The following is a 17,116-nucleotide window of genomic DNA, read 5'->3' on the forward strand; positions in this document are numbered from 1 at the left end:
TACAACACTCCGGTCATTATTTCTATTATAAAGCAACATGCAGGTAGAGAGCTCCAGAGACAATCATAGGGTAAGCTGTGTGATGTGCACGTTATCAATAGTATACTTTTGCACAGCAGCAAGAACAGAAAGTGTCATAATTCGTTGATTGCAAATAAATTACACATCAAATTCAAAAGCGCGGCAAGATGAGACATTTTTGTCAGTTGCCAAATTGATGTTCCCCAGCAATTAAGAAGCAATGCATATCTCTCAATAATGAAACGGTGCCAACGCTGACATTTCGGGAGGCTCCATTTCTGTGCCGATGCGAGATAAAGCACGGAGACCTTGTGGGAATGAAGTGGTAATTTCTGTGGGTGTAAGCGTCGACTTTCTTTCCACCTGCGCAGCCCTTCACAATTTTGTGGCTCATGACATCGCTTGCATTGAAATAGGCTGTGAAGTACACTAGAGGGGAGTGTCACTTCAAATTAGACGGTGCAGTGAAATACTGGTGTCCAAAAGCTAGCAAGGGAGCAAGTGAATGGGGATGAATTATTATCGAAATTGCAGGTTTAGCCACGGTCTCACCATAACATTGTGGAAGTGTCAGTGACAGGGATTCATTTAAGGCCGAGGTTGGTGCATTTCAGAATATTTTGACAGGATGGGCGGGATACTTTTTTTGGCCTTTGGTGACTGTAGCTTTTTTGGCTCGTTGCAATTAACTGGTCTTTCTCCGAGTTTTTCTTTGGACATTGCCATTGGCTTCTTTTTCACTCATATTCAGTTCTTGTACTTGACCATTTTCAGGGCAGAAAACATTTGTTGTTCAACATTTGTTCACATTTCTGTAGCTGAGATTATGAAAAATTACAAAGATAACACACTTGACAGGCCCAAAATTGTATTTTTGCACCAACTAGGCTATTCCTAAAAAGCGTGGAAATAGGACAAGTGGAGGACAAAAAAGAGGAAGTGGAAAATCTAAAAACTACTTACAGCAGATGTGCAGTATCTAAAAGCAATGTCCTTAAGAAACAGTGAAAAAATATACAGCAAAGACCAGACACAGGACCTAAGAGACATCAGCTGATTCATCTACTGTTCAACAGAAATGGGCTTATTGCAAGGAAAGCTGTGAAGAAGTTGTTCGTAAGGAAGGGAAACAGGGAGAAATGTGCTGTATTGCATGTGTAAGAGGGGTGGCTCAAGAGTTTTGCACAGTACTTTAACTGTAAAGTCTAAACCCCCCTTAAAAACCACTCTGAGTTAAAAAATAGGTGTGCTTTTGGCTACCAAATGAACATAAGTACAATATTTACTCGCTTCAGTTCGATTTTAATGTGCACAACTCTCTGTCTGTTAGCTTACCGATGCTACATGCTGCCACTTTATAAGATGTGTTTACAGTTTGTAAATATAAAAAAAACTTTTGTATCGCACGCTAACATCTGATCCATAGTCATAAAATATACATTTCGATAAGTGGAGCTTCAAATTGTGCTGAGTCAGGTGCTCTAGAAGCCATGGCCCTTTCCCCTCCTACAATGTCCGCTCTTATTCAGCGGTGAAGGAGTGTCCGAGGCAATCTGAAAATCTCAGTTCATAAATTGCAGTCTTCACGCTCTGCACGGGCTGCTAGAGAGAGCAGAAGAGGCTCATCCTGAACCTACAGGATATCGTAATTATCCCTAACCCCGGCGCTGTCTTCCCCTCTCTAACTCAGGCCTGTCGTCAGCACCTGATCACCACATAAACACCTGACCGAGGGAGAGAGCTGGAGCAGCGGGGGGAAAGTGGAATGGAAATGCAGTTACTGAGCTGTGGTCGTGGCACTGTATGATGATGTGCTGCAGAGGGACGTAATCTAACTACTTTACAGTAGATGTGCCGCTCACACTGAGGACCGCAAACGGGAAATTGATGACGTTACGGGATACAATCCAGCTCAAAGACACTAGCTGTGAACACAACACAGAGCCGTACACAGAAAGCAATTATATCCGAATGGTATGAGCCAATATATTATGATTTAGCACGTCATTAATCTCCAGCTCTCATAGAAATCCGCCCTAAGATAAAGCATGCGGGGAGGGAATGGTACACCCTCGTGAGGAACTCCCATGGGCCTCCAAATCTACGCACACTCGAAGCGATCCCTCATTTATCTGTCTGTCTGTTCTCTGCTGTCTACTTTATTGTCTCCCACTCATCTGCTTTCCCTCAGTCTATGCTGTTTTTCTTCCCCCTCACTTCATTCCTCTCTCCCTCTCTCTCTTTGCCTTATCTGTCGCGGTTCCCCGGTCACCATCAGTCTCTTTCTTCTGCATCTCATAATGCAGTGTCAGAAAATTAAAAAGCGGCTCTTTCAAACACGAGAAAATGCATCGTCGTAGCTGCGCGCGTCAAAAGGCTGGGAGAAAACTGCAGGCTAGGGGCTTTTCTCCCAGTATACTGTTAGTAGCTTGTGCTTGAAGTCAAACCAAGGCTCAGGCTCACATCCACATCTAAAGGTAATGTGGAGTCACAGTTTTACTCCATGTGCGTGGGCTGTTGATTTTATTTTTTTGGACTTGAACATGCAAACTCTACAAAGTTCAGCAAGTTCAAATGCAGAACACTTTTACTTTTCTTGTGAGGTACTAACACTACACTACCTTTCTGGACAGTTATACTAACCAAATGATGTACTATTCAGTATTTGAGAAGCCCTGTTCCTAATATGGACCCAAACAAAAACTTTAATAGAGGTTAAGAAGAAAGCTTTAACCCCTGTTTTTTTGCCCGATGACTCACATGGCCGCACTGGCGAGCTGCTCTTTGCTGAGGTTGAGGGGGTGATTGGTGACGGAGATGCCGTACTGGCGCGGGTCCTGTCCCGCTGGCAGATTTCCTCTCAGGATGCCGTTGTTGGCCACGCTAAAGAAGGACGCCACGGCGTGCCGCAGCTGGTTGTAGAACCACACCTGCAGTAGAACAGACAATTGGTACAGAGAACAGCATGTAGAGGGGTTTGCATTTGCTTCCCATGTCTCCTAGCAACTACATCAGGTAAGACTCGTGGACAAATAATAGGAAAAATAAAATAAAACAGGCAGGTTATGAAGGGAGAGATAACCGAGAGATGACGTGGAGAAGTGAAGATTCAATTCTAATCTTTACTTTTTTTAAAACTGTGGAACAGGTCAGTGATGAAGGATGTGCCCTCTTAATTCTGAGGTGGCTTTCTTTGGAAAAGGGAGAAATTAACTACCCAGTGAGGTAGTGAATAAAAGATCAGGGCAGAATCTGTCTGCTGGGTGTGTTTTAGCAGCAACGTGACACCAACAAAAGTACCAGAAAGCAAACACAGTGTGAACACTTTAGCGTAACAGAAGAAAGGGCAAAATATCACCACTGTAAAGAGTTGTCTGTGTCATTTACGGATTTACTACTATCCGGATCTCATTAGCGGGGCGTCAATTAATGCTGCTTATCCAAGCTGCTGATGTGGCTCGCTTTATGCACGAGGTGCACTTCAGATGTGGAGCCTGGCGCAGCAGGTTGTGGCATTAGTGCACGGTAACGTGCAGAGTTGCTTGTGGTGAAACTCTAGAAGCGTGAGTAAAAAGACAAAAAACGGCTTTTTATTCTTTCAGTCAATAAAAAGAGCAAAACAAAAAGGTCCCAAAGGGATGTGAGTCATAATCTCTGGGCTGACTATCATGAGCTCTGCTACAGCCTCCTAATGCAGCGAGTATAGTGCTGTGCAAATGTTTTTAGCCACCCATCATTTCTTTATATTTTCATAGAGAATTGGAACATTTAGCAGGAAATTTATTGAAATGTGAAAACACACACTGAAAGTCAATATCTGGCATGACTGCCTTTATTCTTTGACACAGTCTGAACTCTCTCAGGCAGCTTTCTTGTCATTTCTTGAAGTAATCTTCAGGAATAGATCTCCGGGCTTCTTGAAGCACATCCAAAGCTCTTCTTTGGATGTTGGCAGGTCTGCTTTTACGGCATTAGCACTGTGTGTGTGGGATCATGCTATTGTCAAGCCATTTCCAATCAACGACAGATGGTCATTTCCAGATGGTGTTGCATTGCAGATCAAATCTGATGGTACTTTCATATTTCCATTGATTTTGACTAGATCCCCAACATCACTGATTAAAATGCATCCCAAATCATGACAGAGCCTCCACCGTGTTTTACAGATGGCTGTAGACACTCACTGTTTTATCTCTGTATCACTGACTTTCAGCCCAGATCTTGTAAAATTTGTTTGTTTTTTTGCAATTTCTTTCATATATTGGACTAAAGAAATTGAAAGAATATGTTTGTTTTTTTTACAGACTTCTAGTAAAACAGTATATAAAGTCACAACACTGATTCCTTCCTTCAGTTAGGTGCATTTTTGATGCTTGAATGATTCATAGGTCAGTGTTAAGTGGCTTAAACCAATAATGGTCAGATAAGACTGGACTTACAGTGAGTGAAAAAGCAGCCAATGTCTAAAAAGAAAAAACCTTCAAAAAGTTGGGAGGACTATTGTTTTAAGAGAACTATAAGAAAGAATTATGGGGTGGCTCAAGACTTTTGCACAGTACTGTAAGTCTCTAGAATAAAGTGGTTACCTCTCACCGGCCTGTCAGTGCATCACAGGGCCAAAGGGCACCTAGTGTACGACTCTGGCATCTGAACTCAGTATTCTAATAAGCACATTGATGAGACAGTGTTGGTCCTTCAGATCCTTGTGCAGCACGCGTGCACAGTGAGATGTACGGTACATTATTGCTACTGATGCACATTCCCAACGCTATTTCCTGTCCTGTATTTCTGAGCGTGCCTTCTGTTTCTACTGTAAGTGATTCCCTGAGTTTGAGGCTGCTTGTAGAAGAAAAAGAATGGATGAAAGAGAGTTGGAGTGAGAGGGAGAGCTCCCTGCTGATAGTGCAGCGCTAATTAAGAGTGGATGGTGTTTGAGTGTCAGCCCAACATAGCACCGCATCACAGAGGAGGACGTGGAGAAATCTGAAAGTGCGCGCACACACACACACACACACACGTTTCTTTCTGTCTGCTTGCTGCTGTGTTCTCCTTTTTTCTTATCTCACAAGAGGAGATCGACAAAAATAGATATTATTTTCTGTTTTGTTTTTTTTTGTTTTTTGTTTTTTTCCTCCCATCCAGCAGTTTCTGAAAGGTCTACAGCTAAAATACCATTTGATGTATGCGAGATAACAGATCGTGAGCTAAGCTTGTCTGCTAAATACATGAGGGTGATAGAGCGAAAAATATGTAAGATATGATGGCAAGCCACATTTCCACTTCTGAAACTACTTTAAGCATCAAAGTGCTTCTGGGGGAGAAGCAAATTTTCTTCCCTCAGAATGAGAAATATAAGTGTGAGACACTTTTATAGGACAGCTTCGGCAGTATTTCAGCATTAAACACAAATGTACTCAACTCGCAGAGCGCGCTTACTTACTTCAAGACTCCTTTTTAATTCATTACCAGATGGAAAATGGAAACACAAATTCATTTATCGCCGCTTGGAAAGCTCAAGTTTGGGTTAGCAGGTTTTTTTGTGGGTTTTTTTATGTTTAGCACAGCAGAACAGAAAGGCTTCAGAATAGCAACAAGTGATCACATTTCTTTCTTTAGTTTAGTTAGAGAGTAAATCACCAGGATGTAGCTGCTAAATTATTTATAGCACTGTCTGCTTTTGATTTAAATTCAGTTATACAGGTCTTAACCCACAATGAGGCTCATTATGCAGTTAAAGCATCACAATTCTATATCAAGCATTTGGCTTGAGTGAGATAGATGAGTTGGTGGCCTTGTGTTTGGGTATTCGCTGCCTCTGTAGCCTGTTTTTGCACCGCACGAGGCTGATTTCACCTCTGCGGTCGTTAAACGTTCATCCCGTGTTCGGTGTAATGTACATTCACAACAATACCTTGACGTTGTCCCTGGTTCCCAGGTTCTTGAGCAGCGTCTCAGCGCTTTGGTAGAGCTGATCAGTCACGTTATCCTAATGAAGAGGAAAACAAGAAATAAGAAATGAGTTGGGAGACTTAATTGGACACACTCGGAAGACCACCGCTGCTCTTTGAAATGCAAAAACATGAGGGAGAAGGGAGAGAGAGACATGAGAATCAGGATTTCCAGGGAGCCTTTTGGGGGTGTGCTGAACCACTTATTTTCCTCCGACTTGAGGGGTGGCGGTGGAGGGGGTGGGGTTAAGGTTGGGGGTGTCCTCTTGTTATTCTTGTTACTTTTTTTCCCCCTCCCCCAGCTCTTTTTGACATTACTGCTTTATTAAATTATGTAAAATAACTGTAAAAGATGGGGTGGGCACAAAGATTCACAGTTAGCACTAGCAGCCTAAATACCAAATAGACCAATCGGCTTTAAGGGGGTGGGAGAGGGTTTAGTCGCAAATAAAACACAAGCACAGGGATGATTTTCAGAGAGTGTCAGCCGGGCTTTGTGGTGAGGTGATGAAAATGGGAGGGAGGGAGAGCGATGGTAGCCCGGACAGGTTGCATTAAAATCTCCTCTGCTGCACTCATGTTTCATGTGAAATGAGCCTTGGGATGAGGGCTCGAGATGACAGGCGTGCCATTCCCAAAGTGTCGTGTTGATACCATGCTGTTCGGCCCCGGCCATAAGACTACTGAGCACATTACATGTGTGATATAAATGCAAATGGACCTCCTGTTGGACTTCTGCCTTCATCAGAGGGGCTGTGGAAGAGGAGGGGCAGCGAACGTGGCACGGAGTGAGGAGGAGAGGTTTACGGAGGCAAAGTGCAGGTGACAACTGGAGAGCGAGGGGCGGGGCGGCGGGGAAAAATAAGAGGAGAAAAATCAAGAAAGACATCCCGAGAATGCAGGAGGGTGCTCAGGTGTGAGTGGCTGTCTGCAGCGAAACAGAGAGAGTGGGAGTGGGAGGGGGGGGGGGAAGAGAGAAAAGAGATCTCTCCAGCCGCTCGGCTCAGACGGTTACCTGAGGACAACAGGCCGAGGAGATCATACTGTGCCTCTTTCTTTTTTTTTTCTCTCTGTTCAAAACTCATCCAATTGTTTAGCACCTTGTGGCTGGCTTTAGAAACATCTGGAAACATCTGCGCCTAAACACAGTGTTTACACATCATTTCAGCAATGCACCCTGAAATAAGAGGAGAGCGCTAAATAACATCCCCCTCTGTTCCAGCTCATTACTTATTCGTACTCGAGGCGGAGAACAAGTCTTCTGCTTTCGTCCTAAAGCAGCAGCACGGGCGACCTCGGCCCGTGTTTCCTGTTTTCCCTTCACTCGGGTTTGAGTTGTGCCAAGTGGCTCCAAATAGGAAGCCGTCCTGAGGATTAGCCGTCGCTGAGGACGGGATGAGAAGTGTGCCTGCCAGCGGCTGGCCGCGTCTAATCCTTGACAAACTCTCCCCCGCTCAAGGACAATGACAAGGCTGGTTTGGCCAGAGGACCCCATCGGTGCAATGGCTCACGACGCGACAATAAAGCCACTCGAGTGTGCGGCGACTTTTTCCAAAATCGGCCCGCGTAGTTCAGCGGTCAAACGGCCTGTGTGGCAAGTGTGTTAATATGTGTGTGTTCCAGGAATCTGCCGGGGAGAAGTTTACAGTTTATTAAATTAAGGGGCTTGTTCCTGTGAATAATTTAAATAATAAAAATGGGTTACGCAAGCATTTCGGGGAGCTGCGTATCATTAACGCTATCTACATGAAACAGTGGCTCCTCTGAGGCGGGGGGAGGGTGGGGGTTCTTAATTATACACTTCCCACCGCACAGCCTCTCTTGTTCTTTCCATTCCCACCGCCTCCTGCTTCTCAGAGCTCCATTTTCTACCTGCTAGACATAGAAAATGCAATGAAACAGAAATTTCAAAGCCCACTTCCCAGTTGGCGCAGGTGGCTGCGAGTGCAAAAACACGTTACTTCCAGTTAAGAGTCTCACGTCGCAACGCCTGCAGAGCAGCAGCAGGAGCAGCAGAAGAGAAGCAGACATTTCCCAAGGACAGTGTAGCACTTTAATAACAAGGAATGCAGAACTGGGACGGCTAATGCCCGGCCATTAGAGTTACATCATCGCTGCTGCACAAATTAAAGTCACATTAGCGTCGAGGTTCTGGGGAGAGAAGAGGAGAGAGCCTCGGTGAGGGATGAGACCGGAGACCCCCGGGGGCAAAGCGATGGTGTAGTTTGAACGTCCAAAATTTAAAATGTTAACGACAGACTCTGAGGGAGCGAGACAGAGGGAGAGGCACGGGGAGGTGACAAGTGAGTGGGCATGAATTTTAAGAAAACACTACACATTCCTAAGAGTTTGAATCCTGATGCAGGCACTGAGCAGACTGAATGGAAGAAGTTAAAGAATACAGAAAAGAAAACCCTGAAACTGAATGAACTTCATTAATAAGAAGGTTAAGTAATGTGGTATGGGGAGCGGATTTGCCGGATTGTGCGATCTTGTGCACAAGATTTTTCGATTTATTCACAGCGGCGCTCAGACAATAGCAGCTTGTTGCCATGGACACTCAACAAAATGGATCTGAAGGAATTAAACCTCCTCCTTCCTTTTGAATTCGGTCCTCTCTCTCAATTGTTCGAGAAATCAGCGGAGTCCAAAAGTCCACCGCGAGTGACATCACCGGTATCCAAGATACAAAGCTGTCTGAATAAAGAACTCAACGCTCCAATTAGAAGCGGCGCAGTCAAAATAAAAGCGGCGAGCCGCAGCCTTGACAGGAGGGAGAGCAGCCTCTTCACTCACAAAACTGCTACAAACATTTAGCGCTGGGTCGTAACACGACGCTGATGATGGCTTGCGGTTTATTTATTTGTCATTTCTATAGCTGAATGAGCACCGAAGCAATGTTTATACAAAGACGGCTGTGGCACTTTTTACACTGATAAAGGTTCAAGGAGAACCTGGAAGCAGTGTTGGGAGTAGCTTTGAAGCGTTTTAGTTATAAATCAACCTGCTGGACATGTTAAATATCCTGATTATGACAGTAGATTAAAAAGTAGAAATTTAGAAGAATCTGTCGTGACTTCAGCGGCAATCGGTTTATGTTGAATGTAATAAAACTTGTTTTGAATCAAGCGAAACACAACTAGGATGAAAATGTTCTTTATTAGACGGTAAATAAACACGCTCATATCCTAATAAGCTACCTTACATTTCAATTAAGGCCTAATCAGTAGTAGTGCACTACCTAGAACAATGTGAGATCCAATTATATGATTATATACTTTATTAGAAATTTAAATGGTGCGCTTGAAGGAAACATATTTAAAGGGTCTTTTGTTAACACAGCTGTACTTTATAAGAGGGTCAGTTATTGCTTATAACAAGAAAACTGCACTGTGAACTCAAGTCAGCACGCAACAGGTCACACAGTTGCAATATCGCAACTCAGAGCCCAGATGGGTTTATTTGGATGGCTTGGGTTGGAGGGTGAGGTGACGTGTCTTAACCTGTATGGGACCGAAGTGTTGCCGACGTATCCAAGAGAAATTTCGCAGGAGTCCAAACAACATCCAAGTGGGAGAAGAGATAGGGTGGTGTGGTTTGACATACTGTTATATTGGGAAAGTGCGATATATGTTACATACAGTGTCATTACTGTATATGTGACACTGTGTGTAACCAGCTGCTATAAGACCATTTAATGCACAATAATAACAAATTTATCCACGTTTGCACTTGTTAGTTACTGGGTATTTCATTTAGTCATATATTGCAAACTTTATTGGGAATTAAAATCGCTTTGCTGTTTGGGATGTGTGGTGCTATGTCTGTGTTGACGCTGCTGTGGAGCTTGAATAAGGTCAATTTCTGTGTGAGGTGTAGTAAACTAGTGTTTTTATGGTGCTTTTTACAAGTTTGTCTAAATTGATACAAAGTAGGCCACAGCTTGTTGCGCCTCATTAATGTACTACTAAATAAGGTGTGATAGTACAGTTAGAATGTGCTTATATTATATTATAATGTTATGTTATATTATTATATGAGGATTTTCAAAGGCTTCAGGTTTTAATCTCTAGGTACAACGTCTGTGGTAAAGCGTCTGATGCTGCAGACACTTGGTTTCAAAATACAGAATGTTAACAGGAGTCAGCATGGGGGGGTCTGCCTGGAAGATTTCATGGCAATGCCTGTAATATTTGGGTGGATAACTGACTCTAGAGCAAACTTGCAGACCAGACTCACGTGACCTTGAGCCATGCCTGTAATGTTCTTAAAAAGGATGAACAAATAGTGCAACAAATTTCCTCTTTTTCGAAGACATTTCAGGTATCATCACACTGCTGATCTGAGGCAGGTCTTCTCTTGTTGCCATCATTTATATGTACAGTATGTGGTGCAGGAACAGAAAGATGGAAAAAAAAATATAATTTCAAGGTTTTGTGTGTCTTTGTAGATGCCCATGGGATATTTTCCAACAGTACAACTTCTGGCCTTGCACTACATTGTACTACTTTTCTACACCATAAAAGAAATTCATATAATCCAGTGGTATCAACAAGTTTGACTTTGTGAATGCCAATATTTATCACATACCTGAGCTGAACTGAATAGGCCTTTTAGATCTCTGAATGTATCCGTGATTGCTGCCTCCGTCACACGAACTTGAGAGTTGATTGCTCCGACGGAGATCCCTCCGTACCTGCAGTGTCAGGAAAGTAATCAGAAATGCACGCGCACACACTCTCTCTCTCTTTAAAGGCATCTACTTTCATGCCTGTGCAAATAAATCAACAAAACAGCTAAGACCTCATGTGCAGTTATCATGGTAATCACACATGAATTAACTCACACACATATAGGGAAGCCTCAGCACATTCCCCCCCCCCAACAGCATGATCACACACACACTGTAATTACTACATGCGGTTTTTTCACCCTGAGCTTTCACAACACTATTTCTGTCTCGCTTTTTTTTAGGTCCTCATTATATCAGGGGCATAGGAGAAATGTGAAACACTATTATTACTCTGCTCGTGTCACAAGTTATTGCCTAAGAAACATTCATTAGACATACGGGCTTAATACGATCCAATAAAACAGACAACTCGCATCGCTGCTTATAACATTTGTATTAGTTTGTTATAGACGCCTTCATCTGAGAGCAGCGGTGGTGATAGACAGGAAGTGAGGGTGGCGGAGTCAGGCTGGAGGGTCCACTCGGCCGGCAGTGAAATCGGGGACGATTCGGTTGCTCGGTTTGCATCCTTACTATTAAGGCTACAGAGGCGTCCCGGAAAATGACTACGTGAAATTACTTTTAAGTGAAACCTTTTCGAGGTCAGCTTGTGATATAACATTGTGATGATGGGACCTGCGGCTGTGGCTCCCCCTCAGAGTCACGCCAATGCTGCTTGCTCATTAGCATGTTACAGGCCATATTAAAGCACTCCAAGCTGCGTTCACAACTATTTTTTTCAAGTTCACCGAAGTTTATATGATAAATATTGGTATCAATTCCAATGTGGAATCTGGAAATGAGCCACTATCTCCAACAAATTAAAGGCAAATCGACCGCTTAGATCAGGGATGTCAAACTCATTTTACATCGTTGGCTGGATGAGTGTAAACGCCCTGTCAGTGTAAAGAAGTTTAACTCGCATTTATCTAAATATCTAAAGAAGTAGAGACAATAAAGAAGTGCAATTTTAAGAGTTTGTCAACGTGATAAAGAAATGCTGCTGTAGCAAAGGAAAGACATTTGTCAGTGTGACTCTTTGGACTTAAATTCTAAGAAATCTAAGCTTTTCAACTGTGGGACCATTTGGGAAAAAAGCAGATTTCAACAGTAAATCGTAAATTGTAACTATAATTTATTTATTATAATTGCTTACTCAATTAGTTTGGTGTATATGAATGGCCCTAAGGGAGCTCTTTACCAGCAGGAAAACCCTATGAAAACACAGTAAAAAGTCTATAAAAAGTTCCAAATTCATCCCCTCGATCACATTTCCCAAAGCTGTCCAGTGGGCCGGATTGGAATCTTTGCCGGCTAGATTCTGGCCCCCAGGCCTTGTGTTTCACACCCCTGCCTTAGAAGCTCCATCTGGACTCTATCCATCAATTTTTTCTCTGCCCTGAAGGAAGAGCTTTTTTTTATCAGCTTTCCAAAATTGCAGATGAAAATGATGCTTCAATTTATCGCTTTTTCCAGGCTCACAGCAAGTTGACAATTTCAATACACCCCTCACGTTTACACCCCTGGGCACACAAACACACACACACGTGGATGTGCATTCTTGTGCTCGCGCCGCATATGCTAGACCAGGGGTCAGCAACCTTTAACACCCAAAGAGCCACTTGGACCCGGTTTCCACGCAAAAGAAAACACTGGGAGCCGCGAATACTTTTTAAAATCTAAAATGAAGATAACACTGTATATATTGTTTTTTTACCTTTATGCTTTGTGTGAACAACTAAAGTAAGTAAAGTGTATTTATTAAGCGCTTTTCACAGACAAGCAGTCACAAAGCGCTCTACACAAATATTAAAATAAACAATACAATCAATAGAAATTATACACAGTTTAACAGATCAAATGTAAATAATGTAAAGAATATAAAATATGTAGATCAACAAAAAGCTTGTTTGAACAGAACAGTTTTTAACTGCTTTTTAAAAGAATCCACAGAGCAACTAAGGTGCGTTGCTTATGAAATCCATGAAGTGCTACAGAGAAACTTACATTTTATTTATGTAATGAACACATTTTGAACTCTTAAAGAAATATAACAAAAGGAAAGACACCCAGCTCGACTAAAATGATCCATGTAGCAAACAAAAACTGTTGTGAACCGCCACCCTTATATCGCCTTTGGGCTTTTGGAGCCTTGACCTGACTTTTAAAAAGTAATTAGAAAAAAGCACTATGCTGCTAAAAAATTAAAAATATACATTTGCAAAATTCTGCCTAAATATGTATTTTACCTGGTTAATGTGTGTGGCGGGGCGTGGTCTGCAGCACCGCTGGAGGGGAGGAGGACGCACCTGAGCGGCACCCGCTATCACGCCTCGCCTTAAAGTCTGTGCTCTCTCTGCTGTTGTGTTGTCGGGCTGTGAGCAGAAAAGCTACAGCCGGCTGTATGCGTGCAGCAACCGTGTGTGAAAAGTGGTCGATAAAGAGATGCTGAAAAGCAGCGGGTCTGCTGTGGTACGAAGTCACTTTCATCTTCACGCAGGACTGTAAGCTGTCGTCTGTGAGGCGTGAGCGTGTTTGTTTTTAACATAGTTCACGGTGGAGAATAGCTGCCGACATAATGTGGATCCGAAGATCCATAATTGGCCTACCTGGGGTTGAAAGTCTCGATAAATGCACGGCGTTTCGGCGAGTACACCGGCTTCCGCGAGTGTGACGCTTATTTTGAGTGATGAAAAAATAATAAGATATAATTTTATTTTTATATTTCAAAATCACAATAATCTTCCAATTTAGAACTACAAGTTAAAAAAAAGAACTAAACACAAATAAAATACACTTCAGCTAAATACTTCTAAGTTATTTTCCCAAACCACCTGGAGCCGCAAAATAAAGACTAAAGAGCTGCATGCGGCTCCGGAGCCGCAGGTTGCCGACCCCTGTGCTATACATATACAGCACGAGCACACACTGCACAGAGGAAATACGTGTACATGTCCAACACGCTCTGGAATCGTGATGAAACATGCACAGGGCTGAGCAAACACACCAGCCTAACGCTTACAATTAATCATTCCTCTCGCTGACAGTTTGCTCTTTATGGTTTCACGCACTGAGATGACAGGTTAAGGGAAGTGCATCACAGAGCGGCCAGGCAGGATTTGCTCGAACACGATAACTGCATAACGACGAGGATGGGAACGACAGCACGATGTGCAGGACCTTTTGCTCATGTTACCGTTGCTGAACTTCTAAAGATAGACACACCGCCATTCACAACAGCAAACACAGTTATAAACGTTACCTTGTTTTACCAGACTTCTCAAAAGTCTTGACCAGGAAGTCCGTCATATTCCGTCCGGTTAAATTCAGCAAGGTGTCTGTCGTGTTCTGTATCCTCTGTGAAAAAAAACAAAACAAAAACAAAAAACAGTTGAATTGAAGCATTTTTTAAAACTATTGGTTTGTTATTTGGGTCAAAATAGTGTTTTCTGGACCACTTGGTGGCACCAAAAACAAGACCGACTCAGATTTATCACCTCATAAATATGTTATTGGTACCTCCCCGTACCAATAACATACTGGTTGGTTTGGGGAGGTGCTAGCAAACAGATATATTAAGAGACGTGTTTCTGACCAGCTGACGAATGTAGCTGCAATAGCCACTCTCCTTTCGACCCTGCTAATAGAAGCTGCTTGCTGATTTGCTGCTGTTTCTGCTGGACAGCTGGGGTGATCGGAGGCCTTTATGTTCACTGAAGGCAACGGCCTCCTGCTGCTAAAAATGAGATTCATCAGCGCAACACGTTAAAGCTGCAGACCATAAAAGCAAAGTGATGAGCTGAAAATGCCCCATGGAACTACTCGGTAATAATCGTCCACGGGTTTGTCAGCACCACTGACACTCTGTGCATTGTACTGAGTCAGGCGATCCATCGTTAATATAGAAACACGGCTTCGAGCAGCTTTGAGTTTAAGATGCAGAAGACCTTTCCCAAACACTGTGTAGCTTTAATAATGCAGAGATAACCTAAAGGCAATGTTTGTTGATGCAGGCTCATGCAAAACAGGTGCAGTGGCTTTTATTTTATTTACTGTCTGAAAGGATATAAAAGCACTTTGCTTTGCCCGCGTGCCGTGGAGCATCCTGAGCGGAAAGGCTGACCACAGACAGACAGGCAGACTCCGGCCGACCCGCCCCAGAAAAAACTCATCCATTAAAAAACCCCAACAAAGCTAGAGAGCGTTCTGCATGTGGTATCTATCCACTCCACCGTGGAGCACATTCCCCCCAACTCTTATCATAATAGTCAATTAAGCCTAGCTATGGGAAGCCTGGCTGAAATCTACACCCCTGCCAAAGCTGGGGAAAGCTGTTTCTAATGTCAAAGGACCCTAATTAGATACCCTTCTGTGGATAAATGGGTACATTCAAACAACCAATTAAGCGAGGGTGCGACACATTGCTATGAATACACTCCACCTTGTGCAGAGTGATGCACACACACACACACACACACAAACACAAAACGACCCCAAGCTGCTTTAGCCCTGCTTATTTAAAGAGCTAACACTGCTAATTAGTAGAGTGATCCTTGATAAAGTGCAATTGAGACCCCTGGACTGAAATGCAGTTTACCAACACCACCCACCCCAGCTACACTGGTTATCTGCCCTTGTGTACAAACAGCTTGATGTGTGAGCTTTGGGCAAACATAGTATGTACCTCTATACATATTACACTCATTCTTTCTCACTTGTATTATATGTCAGATTACTTTAGAACAGCGGTCCCCAACCTTTTTTGCGCCACGGACCGGTTTGTGCCCGACAATATTTTCACGGACCGGCCTTTAAGGTGTCGCGGATAAATACAACAAAATAAAACTAGTACTGGTACCGAAAAAAATAAGATTTATTCATAACACACGTGAAAAGACCCAGGAAAACAGAGTTAACGAAAAAAACGATAACAAAATAACGCTAAAAACCGATAAAAACCCTGAAAACCATACATTTCACATCCGAGTCTCACTCTCGCGGCCCGGTACCAAATGACTCACGGACCGGTACCGCCCCGTGGCCCGGGGGTTGGGGACCGCTGCTTTAGAAGGCTCTGCGTCCATGAATCGCTCTAAAACGCACCAAATCATTAGTTTTTTGATTTTTTTGATGCTCTGAAGAGAGATTAGAGAAACTGTTAAAAATCAAATGGGAGAGGGAAGCAAAGGAGGAGAATTTTATGGAAGATGGAAGGCTAAATTCAAAATTGGACATGGGAGAAAGAAAAGGAGGCGGAGAACTCAAATTGCAAGGCAAAAAAAAAACAAGCAGAAGGAGAATGTAGAGGAAGAAGAGGACCCATCTGGCTTATGAATCAGAGATAAGGGGGAGGAACAGCACAGCAACCTTGGTTTATCTCTGAACAAACATGCTTCCCTTTCGAAAAAGCCACAGGAACTGAGAAACAAACAAAACCAAGGAAAAAAAAAAAAGAGCTTTACACTCCACTGTGTGTACAATGAGTTTATACCCGGGCATACAGTCGGCATGGGTCTAATTATTTTGGCCTTCGTCCATATCCCCCATCAAAAAGACTGAAATGGGGACATTATGCGATTGTGTAATACCTGGGTCTGCATCTCTTGTTCATTACCTGGAAACAGCTTCAGTCTGTTTGGCATTCTGCACGACATCAGTTCTCCAGCTTGATAGCTAGGTAAGCAAGAAGGGGTGAGGGAAATGTAAACTGAGGAGTAATCAAATCTGTTGAATGAGCTGGCATACTCGAGCACTGGAGAGATAAGAGAGCGTGCTGTGTTCATATTAATCTTGCCACCGGTTACATCGTGCTGCTCCTCAAAGGTGAGTTTTATCTGGTGCGCACAAAGAAAAGCAATCTCGGGGAAGAATCTTCCTTGCTTAAATATGTCAAATTGTACAGTCACCTGTTTTGCCACTGAATACTGTGGAGAATGGGGAATACAGAGTTAGTCATGCCACAATATCACAATACTCACTATAACAATCAATAGCCTTACAATACAGCAGTTCTGCAACATTTAATACTACCGCAAGTGTCAATGCATGATGATACTTGTGTAATGGAAGAAGATAATGATTCAATAATGTTAAAGTTCAGGCTCTGGGGAGGCTAATCCATGACTGAGAGTGTTCAACTGTATGCTTTTCTATCCGGGTATGCTTTTACTCATTTAATGCTGAAAAAAGAAGCTGTTGCCAATCAGAACTTCTTCCCACTTCCCACTTCTTTAAGACATGGAGATCTCCAATACCACTGACTAATATGGAGCCCCAAACCATGACAGAGCCTCCACCGTGTTTTAAAGATGGCCGTAGACACTCACCGTATAGCTAACGGCTAATATCTAACACTGCTAACTAACACAGTAAGCGCTAGGCGCCATTTTACAGATGGCCGTAGACACTCACCGTA

General features: G+C 43.1%; 1 protein-coding gene across 2 annotated transcripts in view; it reads right to left on the reverse strand.

Moving 5' to 3' along the window:
• Positions 1 to 17,116, reverse strand: part of LOC120721800 (phospholipid-transporting ATPase ABCA1-like) — a 189,804-nt gene that overhangs the window by 57,449 nt on the left and 115,239 nt on the right. For both annotated transcript variants that reach the window (XM_040012354.1, XM_040012355.1), the window contains exons 33-36: positions 13,964 to 14,058; positions 10,560 to 10,665; positions 5,933 to 6,007; positions 2,782 to 2,951 (exon numbers count right to left, since the gene is read on the reverse strand). In XM_040012354.1, coding sequence (XP_039868288.1) covers positions 2,782 to 2,951; positions 5,933 to 6,007; positions 10,560 to 10,665; positions 13,964 to 14,058 — 446 coding nt within the window. The remainder of the gene's footprint in view (positions 1 to 2,781; positions 2,952 to 5,932; positions 6,008 to 10,559; positions 10,666 to 13,963; positions 14,059 to 17,116) is intronic.

Source organism: Simochromis diagramma, unplaced genomic scaffold (genome assembly GCF_900408965.1).
Source record: "Simochromis diagramma unplaced genomic scaffold, fSimDia1.1 OVJJ01000604.1, whole genome shotgun sequence".
Classification (NCBI taxonomy): Eukaryota; Metazoa; Chordata; class Actinopteri; order Cichliformes; family Cichlidae; genus Simochromis; species Simochromis diagramma.